This window comes from Argiope bruennichi, chromosome X2 (assembly GCF_947563725.1).
Source record: "Argiope bruennichi chromosome X2, qqArgBrue1.1, whole genome shotgun sequence".
NCBI classification, from domain to species: domain Eukaryota; kingdom Metazoa; phylum Arthropoda; class Arachnida; order Araneae; family Araneidae; genus Argiope; species Argiope bruennichi.
In genome coordinates this window covers 110842403-110861852 of record NC_079163.1, presented here as the reverse complement: position 1 = coordinate 110861852, position 19450 = coordinate 110842403, and the positions used below count along the sequence as shown (strand labels likewise).

Genomic DNA, 19450 nt, shown 5'->3' with positions numbered 1-19450 from the left:
AACCTTACAATTTCTGGTGATCAAATAAATAACAAACCTAATATAAATATAAAAATACATCTAATTTCAAATCTAACGTTCACATTTATATTTATATATGAAAACTTAATCATTTCATACATGAAAATAAAAACGGAAAATTTTGGCTAAAAACATTTATCTTATATAAGATTTAACAGAATAAAGACACAATTTAAAGACTAAAACTATAAAATTAATGATTTTTCTTTAATTTTAAGATAATATGAGCTAGAAATAAAATTATTTTTGTGCATTAATATTATTTGAATTATTATTAAAAAGCCAAAATTTGCTTTTTTTAATAAAATTTAAATTAAAACTTCAAAGACATTGAATTACACATTCCTTCCTCCAAATTATATTAGTACTAAATTTATTAACTCTGTGTACAACGATCTATCTTGTAAAACAAACAGACAGACGCAAACATATACATACATTCACTTTTATTCTTAGTAAAACATTTTACTTTGTGAATTAAAATTCTTAGATTAATGACTTAATATTCGACACTTTAATTTTTGTAATTATGCAGATCATTTAAAATGAAATATTTGGAGTTTCCTGTTTGATTTAAAACATAGGCCTTCATTAAAAAAAAGATTTTTGTTTGTTTGTTTGTTTTTTATCTGAAAGCCTATTATTTAAATTTTAAAAACTGTTTTTGTTTTATTTTACTATAAGTAAAATTGAAATCTTAAACACTTTAGTAGAACATAACAACTAAAATTGGAATAATACAGGATGGTCAAAAAAAAACTTCCCCTATATATGAAACCCTAGCGGCCTATCCACTCAACCAATCGAACCAAAATTTCAGACATGGTTGTTTGAAGGTATGCGCTGGAGATTGTGATGATTCTAAACAACGCAGAGGTTACGGTTGCAGTGAGATAATTTCGAAATTTTCGAATGGCAACGCCCACTTTTTCCTTGCGCAAATTGATCGGCGTATTGAAAAACCCCAAATGAAGTTGGAACGATTAACGTGTGAGGAAAATTGCCTGGTAAAGCATTTTCAAAGAAGAGCATTATAAAGGACTAATGACAATACAGAGAGGAAAGAAAAAAAAAAGCTTTTATTGGAGTGGAAAGTTATAATTACAGGTTTTCAACGTGTTCGCCTTCGCAGGCGACAACGCATTGCATTCGGAAGATTGTGGACAACAATGTCGAACGTAACATGAAAGAAGGAATCTGCATAACTTCACACGTGTTATGATATCTTGCAATTCTCACACATCTCGTGGACCAGGCGTGTACACCTAAGATTTCAGATAACCCCAGAAGCAGAAATCCATAGAAGTGTGGTCGGGGGATCGCGGTGGCCACGAAACCGCAAAGTTATGAGAGATGACTCTATCACCAAAGTGTTGTTGCAGCACTGATCGAACACATTAGGTGACGTGTGGAGGAGCCCCATCTTGCATGCATACAATGTCACTAATGACATTTCGTTGCTACTCTTTAACCCTGTGAATTATGCAAAGTGCGTCAAAGCTGCTCCTCTCTGTGTTGTCATTAGTCCTTTATAATGCTCTTCTTTGTAAATGATTTACGCCGCTAATTTTTGTCACACGCTAATCGTTTGAACGCCATTTGTGGTTTTTCAATACGCTGATCAATTTGCGCAAGGAAAAAGTGGGTGTTGCCATTCGAAAATTTCGAAATTCTCTCACTGTAACCGTAACCGTGAGCTCTGTGTTGTTTAGAATCCTCACAATCTCCAGCGCACACCTTCAAACCATGTCTGAAATTTTGGTTCGATTGGTTGAGCGGATAGGCCGCTAGGGTTTCATATATAGGGGAAGGTTGTTGTTTTTTTTTGACCACCCTGTATATAAAAACAAACAACAAAAATTGTACAACAATAACATTCTTAAGTCTTTCATATCAAAACTCATAAAGTTTTTAGAAACTATCTTTCAAAACATATACTATTATGAACTTTTTTTTAAATGAATTTCACTAGAAAAAATTCATTAGCTTTTAAGGTTTCTTATACATGCAGTTTGGAAAATTTCATTCTGAGTGAATTTAAAAAAATTATCTATTCGTTTATTTTTTTTTGGTGAAAAATAGAAGTAGAATAATTCGTAAATGTTTTTTAGCTTTTAACACTAGATTTCTATAATTCTAGTATTAAATATATCGGAAAACATAAATATTTTATGTTAGAAATATATATTGATTATTAAGCATATATATTAATGCGCATTTATCTGAATTTTTTTTCTTTCAAGGACCTTAAATTTTGAGTAACTGTATGCGGTATATCTATTTTTCCACATACCAATCAAACTGACGAGTTCAATTATATTAATAGATTTTTTTATGCTAAAAAGCACTGTGATACCTACGAGGACTTAATAATTATAAAAATTTGGAATTCTTTTTCGTAGCGCAAGTGCACAATCTATAGATATCTAAGTACATATGTATAATCATTAACAAATAGTATTAATTGGTGTACACGATTTTTGCAACTTATAAATGTAAACATAATATGAGGATGCGTGCCTATTCCGGGAATCGATTTTGTCTTATTTTGCAGTGCCGTGTGTTATTTATAATTTTGTAACGATTGTATAACGTGTTAAAAATGATTATGTACCAAATAGTTTTTTTAATAATAGTTATGTTAATTAAGATTATGTACCAAAAGCGTCAATTTGCCTATCAAAATGACGGGTTCCCGTAAAAACAGGCGTATATTTAATCCCCGCAAATTTAGTATAAAAAATATGTGGGGAATACGATAACATTAATATCAAAATGAGAATTGCCCTTTCAGTATTTTTGTGATTAAATTACATTTAATAACTTCTTACAATGAATATTTATACTATAAATAAATTATTTCACTAAATTAGTGAATTAAAAAAAAAAAAACTCTGAAGATGCTAAGAAAACGAAGCATTAAAGAATTCTAATTATACCATGTAAGAGAAAAGTGAGAAAGACTTACTTCAAATGAAAATAATTGCTTTCTTTATTATAAATATAACTATAATTGTATATTTCTATAATTCACTCGAATCTCAGAAGCTAATTGTCTTCAAAACGTAGTCAAAAATTGCCAATAGCTTGCGAGAGTCAAAAATTGTTACGGCTATACTTCTTTTTTGATTTATCAGTACGAAGTTCATAAAGAGAAAAGTATTACAATTTTCAAAAAAATTAGACCCGGGATTTTTATGAATTTTTACATTTCAGACCTCTCTCAATTCGATGAACGCATTTTTGGTATTGTGTCTATGTATGTATATTAATAAACATAGTGGACCTATGCATGTTAGTATAGTAAACATAGTAGCTCAAAAATGCTTTCAGCTAGACAATTGAAATTTGGTGTGTGATTTTTACAGCATCTTTATCAATGTCCGTTCGAGTACAAGTAAAAACGATAATTAAAAAACATTTAGACCTAGGCAGATAAAATTTGCTGCACAGTTTTATTATTTGTTATTCTAATATATAATTTTATTATTTGAATATCTGTACCAAATTTTGAGCTAATTTCGACATTAGATCGACCGTGTTTTGATCTGTGTATTCCAGCTATAATTCAAAAGCACAACTACTTAGATGAATTTTAGATGATGAATAAATGAGAATAATGAATTCAAAATTTCATTCTCATTTTGGATTTATTCGATATTTATTAAAGATAATTTCTAAACACGATCGGATTACAAAATTCTCATTCCCCAAATTTCGAGGCAAAATTAACATGAGTACGGTATTTCATTCCACAAATGCTGCAAATCATAAAGGCAATTCTATGACCAAGTATATCCTGGGCCATTATCGTTACTAGATTGTTTTTTTTTTTTTAATGACACTATTTGTGGCTTCCAAAGAGTAGTATAGTGAACGAGGTGTCGATATCTAAATATTATTCTTGTAGAATTTTGAATTTTGCTTAAATAACATATTTCTGCGTTTATTTCAATATTATGTGAAGGTGTGAGGGAAGAATCCTTAACTACGCCACTGCTGGAAGCCTGCAATTATGATATGACATGATCCTTTTTATATATGGATATAATTACCAAGCCCTTGCAGAAATAATTATTGTGTATTTTCAAAGCGGGATAACAATATAATTAAACTGAACCGAGAGTTCATACATCTTTGGCGGAATCGGGCTTTGGACGAGTGGTTTACCGAAAGCAAGATATTACAAATAAGTTTAAGGAGTTAACTGCCGCATTAAGAGGAGAAAAGTGTTTTTACTCGGAATCAAAGAATTTCATCGTGAAAAAGTGAAAAGAAAATCATACAATTTATATATGCATCAAAAGACCTTACTGTCAAAAAAGAGAGAGAAAATTAAATACAGCTGCCATGACAATTAACATGTTGAAGAAATAAAAATTGAAAATATAAGAGCGTTATTTGATTTATTGAATGTCATGTTTATAGACGTCTTGTTTTGCGCTATTCAGACGGTATTGAGAATGAAGTGTAAAATTTAAAACAGGGATAAGAATTGTTGAAACTCCTATTCTCCAAATTCACATATTCTTAGTACGATATTGTTTGAACTCTGATTTCATTTATTGTGATGAATACGCTTACAAAGAAGCTAGATGTTTTCTGAAATTGGAACATAAACCCTTGCTTATTTGATCAAAAAAGTAAGATTAGCTATTGATGCTGATTCCTTTACTAAGCATTTTATTCGTATTGTGTGGAAGTATAGATAAGTCTGGGTCGCGCAATCGATATTAGGAGATAACTGGGTCTTCTCCTCGTCACCTTCATAAAATTAAGAGACTCGCCTTTAAAAACCTCCGCATTCTACTCTTGAGGTCTGTTAGAGGTGGACCCGATTTCAGTGAAGAACAAATGCATACATGGTCATATTAAATCCGTAGTACTTTAACATCCTCCCGTTGTTATGGTATAGATAAGTGATAATCAGAATTAAGCTCAGATATCATCACTGGCATCTAATTAAGTCTCAAAATTATGAGGTTCGTTCCAAAATAACAACGTATAATAGCAAAATGGAATGCTAACCTAAACCAAACACTTTCACACAATTTCTGAATGAGATATTTTTCTGATGAATAAGATCAGATTTAACATTGCTACTGAAGTGTCTCCGTGCACTGCTTTTGTGGCCTATTAATGATATATTTTATATTTAGGATTGCAATTAAGCCCGAACTTTATGGATAGCATCAAACCTACTGTGCTTCTTGGAGCGAGGAGATATTAAATGATGCCCGCAAAATTTAATACTTTATGAATCGCGGTTTGGCAATAAATTTGACATGTATATACTCAAGTGAATGCTATTAGTTTTATTCAACAGTGTTCATTTTTGCTTAACTGTACTATTTCTGGAGCGATAATGTCCGAAAACGGAGAGACGAAGGTAAGTATAGTATAGTGCATTATTATTTTCACACACAAAATTGTGCGGAACATTTTGAATATACTTATTCCACGTTTTCTAAATTTTCTTCCTCAAAATAGCTCTCGTTTTACACGATAAACTTCATTTTTGAAAGAGTAATAGCATAATAGAAAATGTGAATCTTGATATTTTAAACCTGTAATAAATATCTCAGTTAAAGAAGGGAAAATGAAAAAAGAAAAGAAAACCCTGCTGAATATGTAGAAAAGTGCGATTATAAAGTGTAAATAGAGTATTAATGGATTCGCTGTATGCATCTTCAGAAATTAAACTTTTCGAAATGTTGAAGTCAATTAAGCTCTATAAACTTTCGGTTTAAAATTCCAGCACTCAACTTTGTGGAGAAATGACCCTTGAACAAAAGGAGCTAAAATAAAATTCCAATCACTTGTCTATCAAATCATTAAAAAAAAAAAGTAGGATCCGATCCGATTCTGTGTTTATTATTAAACGTAGTATTGACAATGCTATAGGATTAATCGGTTTGAGACAAAGTGCATGGCGGTGTCTCACGAAATGATTTTCTGATTAAAATATTATTACACTGCATCCTATTTTCATTCAAAATATTAAAAAAACTATTGAATAGCTGACAAAATATTTGATCAATTTAAAAACCGCAACCTAGGTAAGGAGTCTGAAGTTTGTAGATCTTTATTTCCTTGAACTTTAACATGCTTGTAGGATAATTTGAAACTAAGTAATAAATGTTTCGCTAGGTGTGGATATTTATCTGCAATGAACTTTCAGCTTATAAAAAGTCTGTTACTCTTCAACATTTTTAAGATTTGCATTTAATATTTCCCTACTGATTGATTTCGCTATTCCTTATTGATTGATCTAATGTATTATAAATTCGTATATTGAGTTGTTTATAATATTACTATTTGGTGTGTACTTTGAATTGGTAATATCGCAAGAACTGATACTCAATTTATATGTTTATGTTGTGTGCTTGTATTTTATGGTGTTGGGTTGTTTAGTCGATCTCAAGCAGAAACGTCCAACTTCTCGACGAAAGTTTTCTTACAGATTTCTTTTTCTAATAATACGCAGTTCGAGAAAGCATCTTACTCAACGAAGGCAGAAGATTCCCAAAAATTTCGAAACCGAATTACCATATGAAAATCTCAATCCGAATCGATGGCAATAAACGACACCCCTAGCAATAAAGTAACAATGAAATATCTCCATTTACAGTTAAAGACGCCATAGATTACGTTCCGAATGAAACCACTGAAAGAATTCCTCATATTCAAGAACAACTTTCACAAAGATTCGATTGATAAGGGTATTTATTATGAAACGAATAATAAAAGAGCCCATTTCTTTGCGTCAATTTTAACTTTTTATCCTACTGCACTTAGCACTCTCCTGTCCATGTCAAGTTTTTAAAGGCAAAACTTCAGTAATTTTTTGTTTTTTACCAGAATTGTTTTTATTCTCGCTCTAATTTTTGGCTCTCATTTCTCGCTCTAATTTTAGTAATTGATGCTCTCTATATTATCTTTCATATTGGATTAAATTTCGTGATATTTTGGAAAGTAATTTCTCTTTTTACATATTATCATCCAATTTTATTGTTTATAGTATTAATTCGAAATGTTTTTAGAATTTTAATTTTATACACACCATATTTTTGTACATCAACCCTATGTTGGGCACAATATAGCAAAATTCGGCTCTTTTCTCCAGTAAACTTTAAAAAACAGCTGACCATCAAATAAAATGCAAATCGGCATGCCTACCAAGAGGATGCTTACAGGAAAGTGAAGACCCGCTTTTATTTCTTAGTTGGTGTGATACTTCAATTTGTATGTTACAACACAGTTAACTAATAAGATAAGTTTTTGCTTTCCTAGCTGAAGTTAATGCAGTAATGTTCGGATACATTTTTCCAAACTCGGAAAATAATCGTATTTAGAGATAGACTACTTTGTTATATTTAAAAGGTGAAACAAGTTTCAGAAATCTTCTGAAATATTTTTCAGTTTGATAAATTTGATCCCCATTTGATCAATTGCTAAAAATTGCGCATTTTCATAGGCATCCATTGAGTGTCTGTAACTAATATGCCAAATAATTTAATAACCAAATTTTGCAGGTGGAATTTCAATTTTATTCCTATTGTGTCTAAATTCATCCAGATTTATTCCAACCTGGAATTTACCGAATTCAATTTGAATTTCCTTATCCTTTTGTTTTAATTATTCATGCGTCTATGTAGATACCAGACAGACTTCTCTTAAAAATTATCCTAATAATTATCCAAAATTATCACGATACTAAGTGCAAGTATGACTTTAGTAACATCTAATTCATTTTTTATGGTTTTGAAATTTACTAACGGTTTTGCACTGCACGAGAAACCTTGATAATGATTTTAAAGAATTTTTCTTAGAAATATTACTTTCAAAATTACTTTAATCCATATAAGAGATGGAGCGGAAAAACGTATAAAGCGCAGATGCCGTTTATATAAACTGTTGTAAAATATAGCTCCTCGGATTCCAATACAAATTTAAAATACATAACTAAAACGATATATTCATGCTTAAAGTAAAATAATCAATGTTCTAGTGAAATCAGCAAATATAAACCTTTCCATGCTCTATTTTTATACAATATTTTTAAATGGTTTTTGAAATTTTTTTTCAAACTATGCTCTTTATAAACAGATTATAATGATGGAAAAGGTTGTCTATTCGTTCCGTTCTGTTCCAGATATAATTTCAAGGCAATTTATTATATTTGCGTTAATCTGAATTTTTATTGAATGCGCCATAATAAAGCTATATTCTTAGTGTAGATGCATCTTTTAACAAAAATCGTTCGTTTTTGTTAGTTTTTTTCAGACTCTAGTTTTTAAGGAATTACTCGAGCATTCAATCATAGTATAATAAACTAAAACAATCTAAGTCGTTCGTAGGCTTTCTCATATTTGTATCTGATACATGTTAAATATCTTATGATTGTTGGTTCATCAAAGCATTACAAATTAATTTTATTTCACCACATCTCCAACTTAAGGTTGTAAAGAATTTATCGTCTACGTGATGAAGCAAGTTAATCATCTGATTCGATTGCTGTTAAACCTTTCAAGGCGAGGATATATCATAATATATAAACAATTATCTATGGTATAATAATAGGACAGTTGATCTATTAACAATTAGCAGTGTCGCTTAGAAGAGAAGCAATATTTTAAATTTTCACTCATTCTAGAAAGGTTTGAGATGAAATCGAAAACCATTCAACAGATTACATAACCGATTCTAATAGCTGTAGTCATTTAACACGTATTTCTGTTCAATAAAAAATTAATTTTTCACAACAGAAACGGATGTTAAATGGCAACGAAAGTATTTTTACTTGAATTTTAAATATAAGGCGAGATAGCAAAAGGAGAGATATTGCTACCTTAAAAATTTAAAACTTGGAAAGTTTGATCTCGGAAGTAATATCATTTATCGACCTTTAAATAGTTAATCTTTAGTAGAGATCCGTTTTTAGTAGAAGTCTTTATTAGTAGAGATGTCGTCATGGACTGAGTAGCGTTTATTTACTGCAAGACTTTTTGATGAAACCGCTATGATTTCGTTTCATAAGTTCAAATTCATTGTAATCTTTCACAATTGAATCGGAGTTTTCGGCTTCGTGCTTATCTATGGATGTACTAAAAGTTGGAAAAAAGGGATGAGAAGAGACATTAAGATGAAATGATTGTGCATATCAAAGGAATAAAGGAAGTCATTGTCAGTAATTCCATTTCCAAGTTATTGAAAATTAAATATTGCATGACGTTTTAAGAATACTCAAGTCACAATATTTTTCTATTATTCTGCCACATTTGGCTTTTAAAAAACTGAAATAAAATGCTAATGTTGTCTTCACAGCACCCACATGTGAAATGTATATTGCTTTGCATGTACATGCAATTCTAAGCTTTCTTTGTATGTTGCAAATACTGTATTTTCAATTTACTTGTTAAAATGAATAAATTTTTGCTTTTAGTGTCCTTTTTTTCTATCAGTAATGCTGATTAGACTTATATCACCGAATGCTTGTACATAACTGATCGGAATTTATCGCTTAAATGAACTTTTCCTGGTTGGCTGTTCATCCCTTTTCCTTTCATATACATCAAAACATAGGAATTTTTCATTTAGTAAAAATTAACAACACAACTGAGGAGTGGTTTAGTTGTTAAAACAGTCAAAACATTCAAATACGAACTCTTTCTTTAGGCTTCTAAATCCAAGTCCTTTCTGCATTGGGAAGATTGGATTGTACTTCTGACAGGAGGAATGGTTACTGGTGGTGCTATTGGATGGATCGTCTACAGAAGTTTTAAATCTCAACAACTCGACTATAAGGCAATAAAAACAATTGTTACATCTTTTGTTGGTGGAATGGGTATCTACTTCACAAGTTCAGCCATTATTTTCGTAAGTATTGCGTAAGGCAAATATTTTTAAATTATGGAAACTTAATCTTTTTTAATTTGTGCAGCCGGGAAGGAATGCAAACTACTACTCTATCTATGAGTAAAGCAGATTATACCTTGTTATCTATTCTTTATTATACGTATAAAAATCAAACGAATAGAACACTAGCCAATAAGCATAAAGCTCATTTAAAATTATTAAACTTTAATGGGGGAAAATCCCAAATGAAGATGGCCTTCTGGGATTTTGCTTAATATAGAAAAATCAGACAAGTGAATGCTCTGTTACGGCTGGAATTTATGCACACAATTATTCCTTCTATTGGACTGAACGGATTCTGAGACGACCACATTTCAACGACTCCATCTCATTGAGGGGTGAGACGCGGAACGATGAGTGCATTTCCGGTATTCCCTTTGACCTTGGATTTTCCCTATTACATACTAGTAAATGTAAACATCTTCTCCTTTCACCCCTATTTTGACAGATTAAAACTATCCTAACGCATGCGCAAAAACGCGGAGGGTTTTACAATCCGTTGCTGAACTATATCAAGTGGAATGTCTCCTAAACCAAAGGTTTTTTTATTAAAAAAAAAACCTTGATTTCAATCCAGATGCTAAATTTTTTACTTTATAACAAAGCAGAAATGTTTGCTTATTCTTATGACACTATAGGGAAAACTACTTCATCGCATCAATGTAAGATTATTCTACGTGTGGATAATTGCCAACTCGTTACGATAACTCAGATCTAAATATTCCATTTTTCTTTTAAGAACGATCTGTTATCAGAATAACTTACGATTTAAAAATTAAGTACACATTTTTTCTCTCCAATATTAGAGAAGTAGTTTGGGTGATGGAAAAAATAAGAACATATGATTTCCAACTGATATTCAATATTTTTCCATAAATACTAAGCAATCGTGCTTATACAGCTGTTCAGATTTCCGATCATTATAACATAATAGTGGATGGTTATGAATTTCTGTTTGCATTGTTTTCTTGGTACACTGCCTATTTTCAGACTTCTATCAAGATCTAATCTATATTTGCAACTCGTCGCCTCAACTCTATGTATGGGAAATCTGGTAAGCATCATGAAAAATTTCCAATTGCAATGGTCGCTATAGTTCTGCAGTTTCAATGGACGGACTACATCTTATGGCTACAACAGATTACTACGCACTATAAAATTTCTATTTGTCCTTGAAAAATGATATCATAATTTTTCAGGCTACGAGTTGGTATTCAAAACGAATATCCATTCGAGTTTGAATAAGGATATAGAAATTCTAACTAAGAATTCGATAAACCGAATTCATTATTCGATTATGCTGCTAAAAAGAATTGGAATTAGAGAGAAACTAGCGCGAGTGGTTTCCCCAACACTTTCTCGCAAATTATCTAATAATTTTTTTTAATGTATTATTAACCGTATGTCCTTGGAAAACAGTAGTTAGGAAAGAGCATATTACTGTGTGATCCAGATATTTTTTAATTAATTGCAGGAATGCATTTAAAACAAATATCGAACCCAAATATGGATTTTGGATGTTTTCTTTTTTGATCGCTTAAAACCAAAATTTGGTAGAGTACTGTAATTGCAATCGCATTTCACACCCAATTTTAAATCGTAGTTTTGAGTTTTCGCGGTTACATGCATGCAAGGATTCCAACAGATGTTTATCTCCTTGACGGATTTGGTTCCAAATTTGATATGTATCTACTCTTTAGATGTTAAATTTCTGTACCAAATTTTATCCCTCTTGCTCTTAACTTTGTAGTTATATTAAGACAGCCGGACAGACAATTACCCTGAATGGATTTCATTCAAAATTTGATGGGAAATCTACAAATTTCGAGAAGATATTAAATTTCATCCATCTAGATTAAAGTGTTTTTGAGTTAGTGCTCAAAGATATATAAGTCTAATGCTAAAGACGTGTTTCGAACTCTCGGGGAGGTCTGAAATTTGGAGATTCGTCAAAATCTCGAGTTCGAATTTTTTGACGATTACAATATTTTTTCTTTTATATGCGAGGAAGTAATAAGGAAACAATTGTTTCATGTTTATTTGAAGTAATGAAGGTGTATAATTTTAGACTCGGATTAAAATTTAATTTACTTAATTTCAAAACTTGTGCCATATTCTCAACATAAGAGGCATACTTCAAAAAAGTTTCAGAAACTTAACCTAAAAAGTTTCAGAACAACCCAAGTTAAACTTCGGATGTTCGACGTTATTTTTGTATTTGCTATTTAACTTTTTCTGGTTTTATCCAAGTAAAATATTTTGCTATTTTCAGTTTCATCAGGAATTAAGACTTAAGTATAGTCTTCATAAACTATTTATATCGAAATTAGCTAGTGTAGTCGTTTTATTCGGATACCTTTTTGTTGTTCATAGCTCGAGGTGACAGTATATGGAGAAGTTGCTCGAAAGATTTTATAAACTACGTTATACGTAAATCAACAGGTCTTATGACTATAAAAAGTTCTTTTATTTTTAATGACTTTTTGTTTTAAATATCTAGTTTCATTACATGGAATATCGATAACATGATTAAAACGATATTTTGTTAAAACTGCAAGGCTAATTTTAAGTGCATTAATATCGTATTCAAGACTATTAACTTAATTGTAATGATACATCATACAATTTTTTTAATCTAAAGTTATTGCCTATAACAACTTTCACTGTTTGCTTCTGATGCGATTGGAAATAATTTGTTAGTGGCGATTGGATTATTAAAAATCAAACTTGATACTTCCCAATCTAGTTAATTCAATGTCTTTGACGTTATAGTGTACGTCGGGAAGTTGAAGGCCATCTCTACGTTTCATTAATTTCATTCCAATATTTTCTTTCAGATGTACCAAAAATCCAGCGACTCTTGGAGGAAATCAATTACTTCCAAAAAGGATGAATCAAACTGGCCTGTTCTGGATTGTGAAGTTTCTCCATGCAAACGGTATATTGATGCAGTAAATAAATTGGATAAAAAATTGGTTTACGAGACTAGTAAGTTTATGGAATGCAAAGACTTCGGTAAGAAAATCTCTCGAGATATCATTCTAGAAGCAGCTGAAGAGCCTCGCAGGTCGGAATATACGATGAAAATGTTAAATGATCTCAATCAACGAGGGCCAAAAAAGGGGCTACTAAAACTGCCAACTGACAACAAGGTGGAAACTTGCTATAAGGAAGACATAGGAATCGAAAAAGCGAAAGTAAAAGAAGAGATTATTTCTTGCATAAGCGAGTTGAAAGGTTATGTTCAAGGTACGATAGATCCTCTCCCTTCAGCGAGAAACATTCAGTTACGATCTTCTGAGATAAGCGATGAAACGTACCGACGAGTTGTCGTGATCGTAAAAGAATATGCAAATAGTATGATACCAAAACTTGAGCAAGTTATTGATGATTTCATAGTTTCGGTGGGAAAATCGGGTCCAGTTCACAGCGACCGAGAACATAAAGTGAAAAAAGCATCGGAAACCTTGGGAGTTCCAGAAAAGGATCTTCGTTCAGTAAGTATCCCAGAAGATTGATATGAATCACTTTAACGATGCTCAGGGAAATGGGACAAAGAAGAGTACTCAAATAACCTATAAAAATTGGCAACAATCTAAAAATGCACTTACAATACGGTTACCCGAATCCGTGTCTAGTTCTTCCTTGCATGAGAAAAACGCCTGGAAGAAAATTTCGGAGCTTCCAAGTTCAATAACAGTAAATATTATTTTAAACCTCTTGTTTTAATCCTCGGACTCGACTACTCAAATGCTTAAAGTGCTTAATTTGTGTGGTTTCCATTCGTTCGTTCACCAAAGCATTAACATAATATGCACATCACTTTTATACTGAAATCGCTTAAATCGAAATTTTTTTTCACGACTGTCTGGAAATAGTTTTTAGATAATGGAATTATAGAGATAATCAAAAGTCTAATCAATATATGAATTTTTGCTTTCTTAATTTTAATTTTCAGTGTATCCTCATTTTTATCTTGCTTCTAAGGGATCAATGAATTGTTTAGCTCTATCTTAATAATATTATAATAGAGCTTTTTTGACTTATTCTTTGACTTATCTTTAGAGTACGTCAAAATAGAAAGATATATTTTGATCCCGAGTCTTCAGGAAAGTGACTTTCCCAGACCCATTTGGCGTAACAAAAATAAAGGGCTGTTGGCGTATATTTCACTTCCTTCATCGATTTCCGTTATAAAATGTATTGTCTTTTCTCCATAATACGCAGGGTATCGATTCGCTGTTTTTCTTTCCAACCCCAACCTCCTCCCTCCCAACGTAGGACGTCACTGCTCTAATATCGGAACTAGATGACTCGAATTTGAAAACAAGATGAACAGGAAAATTAAGAGTGATTTTTCTCGATCCCGTCATATGAAAACAAGGAAATTGAATTGGCTTCTTATTGTGACAGTTCGTTCAATACTTGAAAAATGTTCCTAGTGTAAAGGAGGGTGGACATAGCCCGGAGAAGGTTGAAGATCCAACACTCAAAAGGTTCATTACTTCAGTAATTAGAGGTAATGGGTATATTGAAAATGGCAGAAAAGCATTTTGGGTAACATAACCCTTCAGAAATGAGCAATGTAATATCGTTTACAATGACTATTCTGCTATACCACCAATTTTCGCTGGGCACTGCAGTAGCACATAGAATTTTCCTGCATAAGTGTTTACTGCAATTCGGAGGGTCTTTAGAATTCATATAAAACTAAAAATCGGATTCTATATTATTGTTTTCACGAGTAAGGGCACTTAAAGTCCGCTTAGTTCTCGTAAGCTTAGCCGAGAGCAGTTCCTTCAGGTTTGAAATTTAACACGGACGGTAGTTTTAATCTGCATATCGAAATGTTTGTTTAGTGGAAAGAAACTACAGTGTGGAATGAACTTTAAATCTTAATGAATATGATCATTCCGTTTCTTTAATACTTGGTTGATATGTTTTTTCTTTAACAATTTTAGAAATGATTTTTTGAATCTGTATTGGTGATTATTGCTTGAGATAAAAGGAAAAGAATATATAAAAACTAAACCATAGTACTTGAATTTGCCTCTTATCTTGCTCAGTTCCAGGATTCAAAATTTGAGTACGATCCAAGCCTTCACTGAATAGTTTGATCGGAGTTTTTCATATAAACTAGAAATGAATTTTGAAAACCGAGCTAGAGAAAAGAAACATATGTACTTATAATTTGCATTATATAGCTTTTAATCCTTTAAATGCCGACATACGTCTTTAATTTCTTGTAAAAAAAACTATCTAAAAGTAAAAAAAAAAATTCTTTAAAAATGTCCCTACGTTTGGAAAAATGATTCTATTACTTATTGCCATTATTTTTTAAGGACGTGTTTTCGTCGACCTCGATTTTCTGCGGGAAGCAATTCTCTTTGTTATTAAGTTATCCAGATTGCTTTGTGTGACTGCATTGTTTATTCAAGGTGCCTTTCGCTTTAATTTTGAAGTCTCTAAATTCTAGGAATCAAGATAATTCAAGGTTTATTAATAATGCTGTATTAATAAGGCTTTACGCGGAAAGATCTACCTCAGTGAATCACTGCGTTTGTGAACTTATGTTTTATAAATGCTTTCTGCATAATAATGCTGAAACAATTTTGTTTAAAATCGGAAACTTTTTCTTACATTGCTGTTATAAGCACAGTTACTCAGCTAATCTTGGAAATTAAACTAATATCCACGAATGATATTGTTTTACTTTCAGACAAGATTGGAGTCTCCATCAACTGCAGGCATTCCCTTCAAGTTCCAAGGTGTAAACAAGCCTGAACATCCAGCTGTCGAGAAACTCAAGAACCAAATCTGGAATCGACCTGAAAAATTAAAGCTTAATCAAGATCAAATCAAGTCTTTAAACATTTTGAAATCGGAACTTTAAGGCATGGTTATTCTTCAGCTTAACTAATCCATAGAAGCCCTCAGATAAAATGACCCCCCCCCCTTTCACTTGATATCAAGACCGTGGACTGAAGAATGAGACAGGAGGAAACAGTTGTTCGAAATATAATATTTACATTTCTTGGAAGAGAACATTTGTATCTTTTTATTCAGTTAATCAAAAGTGTCCAGAGGGAAAATTCGTAAAGGTTTTGTCATAAACTTTATGACTTGAAATGAAACTCAGGAAAATATTCAGGGGAACAGAAAGATGCATATTGTTAAATGTTTGCTTTGTCAGCTCTTAAGTGTTTATGATGTTTAGTTCCGTATCGACTTTGTTTGATTTCATTGCTTTTAGATATTGCATATTAAATAAATTCTATCAAATTTTGGAGTTCATTTGTCTAGTGGAAGAATTAACTTTTTTCTTATGCTTATTGGATCTACAAAAATACTTGGGTAATAAATTGACGACTTTAAGTTAGCGGTCACCTAAAAAAAAATAGTAGATCCTCTTGTATTCATAACTGGTTTTATTGAGCATTTTAATGCACAGTGTGTAAAACTAAATTGTAGCAAAATAGTTGATTTTAAATAAAACATTGAAAGATCTTGCTTTTGGGGAAGTCTCTCCTAACCGAATCTTTTGAGTTGTATTCATACACTTAATCGTAAAACTTAACAACAAATCGCTTTTTTGTGTAAAAAAAAAAAAAAAAAAAATTGTTACAGTATAGCTCAATAAAGAATGATTTATTGAAATAAGTGAAATTTACTTAGAGTATGAAACATAAATTCGTTTTTAAAATTAAATTTATCTTAAAATTGCATTTCTCTTGCATCATTGAAATATGCAAGCAGAAACAAAGTGTGTGTGTGTGGGGGGGATGGCAAGTTATACAAATTTCTTCTGCGAAACTTACAAAAATATTAATGTTTAATATTTCAGTTAATAATTTCTTTCGTTCTTTATAGCATTACATTTTCTAAATTTTGAGTGGTAGAAGTTTTTGTCACTCCTAGAATTACACGGCGATCAGTTTTGGTGTTTACTTTCCTGATTTGCTGATCCAATAATTCAAGTATAGACTTTGTAGAAAGATGTATTATCTGCCTTGTCCTGCTATTGGCACTCCGATGGACATAATACAGTTATTCGTTTATTTTGAAAGATTCTCTTGATTATAACTTACTAGCATTCTTTAGAAGTTTGAAAAATACTCCAGTTTTGGATTTTTTAACTTCGTTTGCAAAATCATGTCTTTATTCCGATTAACATTCTCCAAGAACGTTTTTTTTCCCCCACATTTCTGTTCAGCGTATTCTTCTTTCATAAAACGAGACAAATTGCCACGGAGTCGTAAATATTTTTTTTTCCAAATTTTTCTACATTAAATGCTAACTTTGACATGCCAATTAGGATTTTTTCTTGCTTTCTGTATAATCGTCCGTATATTTTCGATTTATGAATATGGATAGTTACCATGATTTTGTTTCGTTTCGAAATACTTCCCTCAGCTTTAAAATTTCCTGTGATTTTTTTTTTTTTTCTTGTATTGTTGCAAGATTTTTTCCTGACTATTTTGGTAATTTCCCGTTGATTTTTTTTTTTTTCTTTGTAGAATTTTATAAGGGAGCCGAGGGCTAGTTGTAAAAGGGTAAGTGCTAAAATACAGATTCCGCAGTATTTTTTTTTTTTTTGAACGATCAGGATTTTTATTACTTTTGATGGACCATATCACGACAGTACAGCCAGGGTCAAGCCGGCACGAGTAAAGAGAAGTTGTGAACATGATCTCCGTTTTTGCTAATAAAAAGGGGGGGGAAGGTGTCTTATAAATTTTGATTTAAGATACGTTTTAAAAAATATTTTTATTTACTTTGTCTATGTATTAAATTTTTAAAAAGCTGTCCTAATTTTTTTTTTACAAATCGCAAATCAGCAAGAATAACAAACTATGCGATGTGGTAAGTTATAACATACCTAGCAAGATTTATCTTAATTTGTGTTTGATTTATATTGGACTTTCTGCTTTAAATATAAACCTTTTGCGATCGCTGTTTCAACGGTTGCACTTTCATGTTAAAATTGGTACCGGGACAGGGGCAGCATGATCTTGGTGATAATCATGTGACATGGCTAATGGATCAACTGGTGGGTGTCGGTGGTTACCTATCTGACACTCCCATTAGCAAAATCTGTCCCCCGCAAAATATTGATATACATCCTCCAACATCATCTTAAGATTTTACCTCCGGAAAGAGTAACGAGGGTCATTTAATAATATTAATTAAAAAATAAATAAATAAATGAATGAATAAATAAAAATCCTATATCATCCGTCTGAAAAAGAGAAAATGGTGGCAAAAAAAAAAAAAAAAAAAAAAAACAATCCGGATTTGCTCTATATCCAGGCCTAGCTGTAATTGCTGACAAGTTTTGAAAAAAATATTTCTCGTATTAAAATCAATAAAACTGTTGAATTTTTTATGCATATTAAGAAATTAATGTAATTAGGAGTTTTAGTTTAGTTTTTTTATAACTTTAATTGCAGAATCGCAAATACTTTAAAAATATGTACATTTTTTTCAAATGTGTTCTTAACATTAGCACTGGTCTCCTCCGATGTAAATCTTTCGGGAACGGAGAGAGTTAATTTTCCACGTGGTGAATAGGTGAATTCAATGCTGAATTTACAAAAATTAGCAGAGAGCTTTAAAATCTTCCTTAAGTTTATAAGAAGATAAATTATCGCATTTAGTAGATATTTTTAGAAATTTGTATCAGTCTACATTCCCCGAGTGCGTTCATACTTTTGTGAAATAAACTTATTTTCTTATAAGGGGGGCCAGTAGTAAATTTTTTTAATAAAAAAAAAGGTTGCATTAGTTAGTTAATAACTTTGCCACCCAGTCGGAAAATTGCAGCCGTTGCCTTTGTTCGGGGAAGTGACACATTTGTAATAATCTATTTAGTAAAAAAGTTAAATACAAAAATCTTGATGGGAGATTTTTAATCATGCGATTACTAATTTGATCCAATCCTGGTGACTTGTTCGGCGTGAGATTTTCCATAAACACAGTCGGCCAACGACCTTCGTAAGGTCAAACGAAGGTCGCAGTCAGCCGAACTGAAACGAGGCGGGGCGGTCTCAATGAACATATATTCTATCGATTTTATTGTTTTCTCAGAGGCCCAGAATGAGGTAATTCGCCAATGCCAATGATGTAGGGTTTATTTTTTTCGAAGCTCCTAGGCTCTACGGCCTTTCATCTTCCTTCCGACTGAAATGATGCAAAAGTGATGTGTGTTGAAAAGAAATCTTCCAGCTGCTCTGCTTCAAAGAGGGGTTGGAGAGGAACTCATCAGAGTGCGGTTCAAAATCTTTTTGAAGGCATCCGCTTTCACAATGGAGACCAGGGCGAGTCTCCCCTCTGCTCCTCTCAAGGGAGAAATATTGCAAATACTGCGTAGGAAACGCGGAGCACATCTCGGGGGTACTAAATGTGAATGATAGATCAGTAGCGAGCCAAGCCATTCAAAGTGACCTAATTTTAACTCTTTTACCTCATCCTGGACTTCTCGAATTTCTCTTCTCATTCGAGGATCACGAGA

At 31.8% G+C, this 19450-nt stretch overlaps 1 protein-coding gene across 1 annotated transcript; it reads left to right on the top strand.

Annotated features, from left to right (window-relative positions):
• Nucleotides 1-5283: 5283 nt before the first annotated feature.
• LOC129960557 (uncharacterized) lies at nucleotides 5284-16418 on the top strand. The gene is made up of 4 exons (XM_056074046.1): nucleotides 5284-5410; nucleotides 9700-9900; nucleotides 12777-13436; nucleotides 15659-16418. Exons 1-4 carry the CDS (start codon nucleotides 5387-5389, stop codon nucleotides 15830-15832), a joined length of 1059 nt encoding a protein of 352 aa, XP_055930021.1. The 5' UTR covers nucleotides 5284-5386; the 3' UTR covers nucleotides 15833-16418.
• The last annotated feature ends 3032 nt before the right edge of the window (nucleotides 16419-19450 follow it).

Excerpts from the sequence above, each read along its gene's own strand:
- LOC129960557 (XM_056074046.1), top strand. The coding sequence starts at position 5,387 with ATGTCCGAAAACGGAGAGACGAAG. Across the intron at positions 5,411-9,699 it reads CCGAAAACGGAGAGACGAAG|GCTTCTAAATCCAAGTCCTT; the intron begins GTAAGTATAGTA and ends CTCTTTCTTTAG. Across the intron at positions 9,901-12,776 it reads CAAGTTCAGCCATTATTTTC|ATGTACCAAAAATCCAGCGA; the intron begins GTAAGTATTGCG and ends ATTTTCTTTCAG.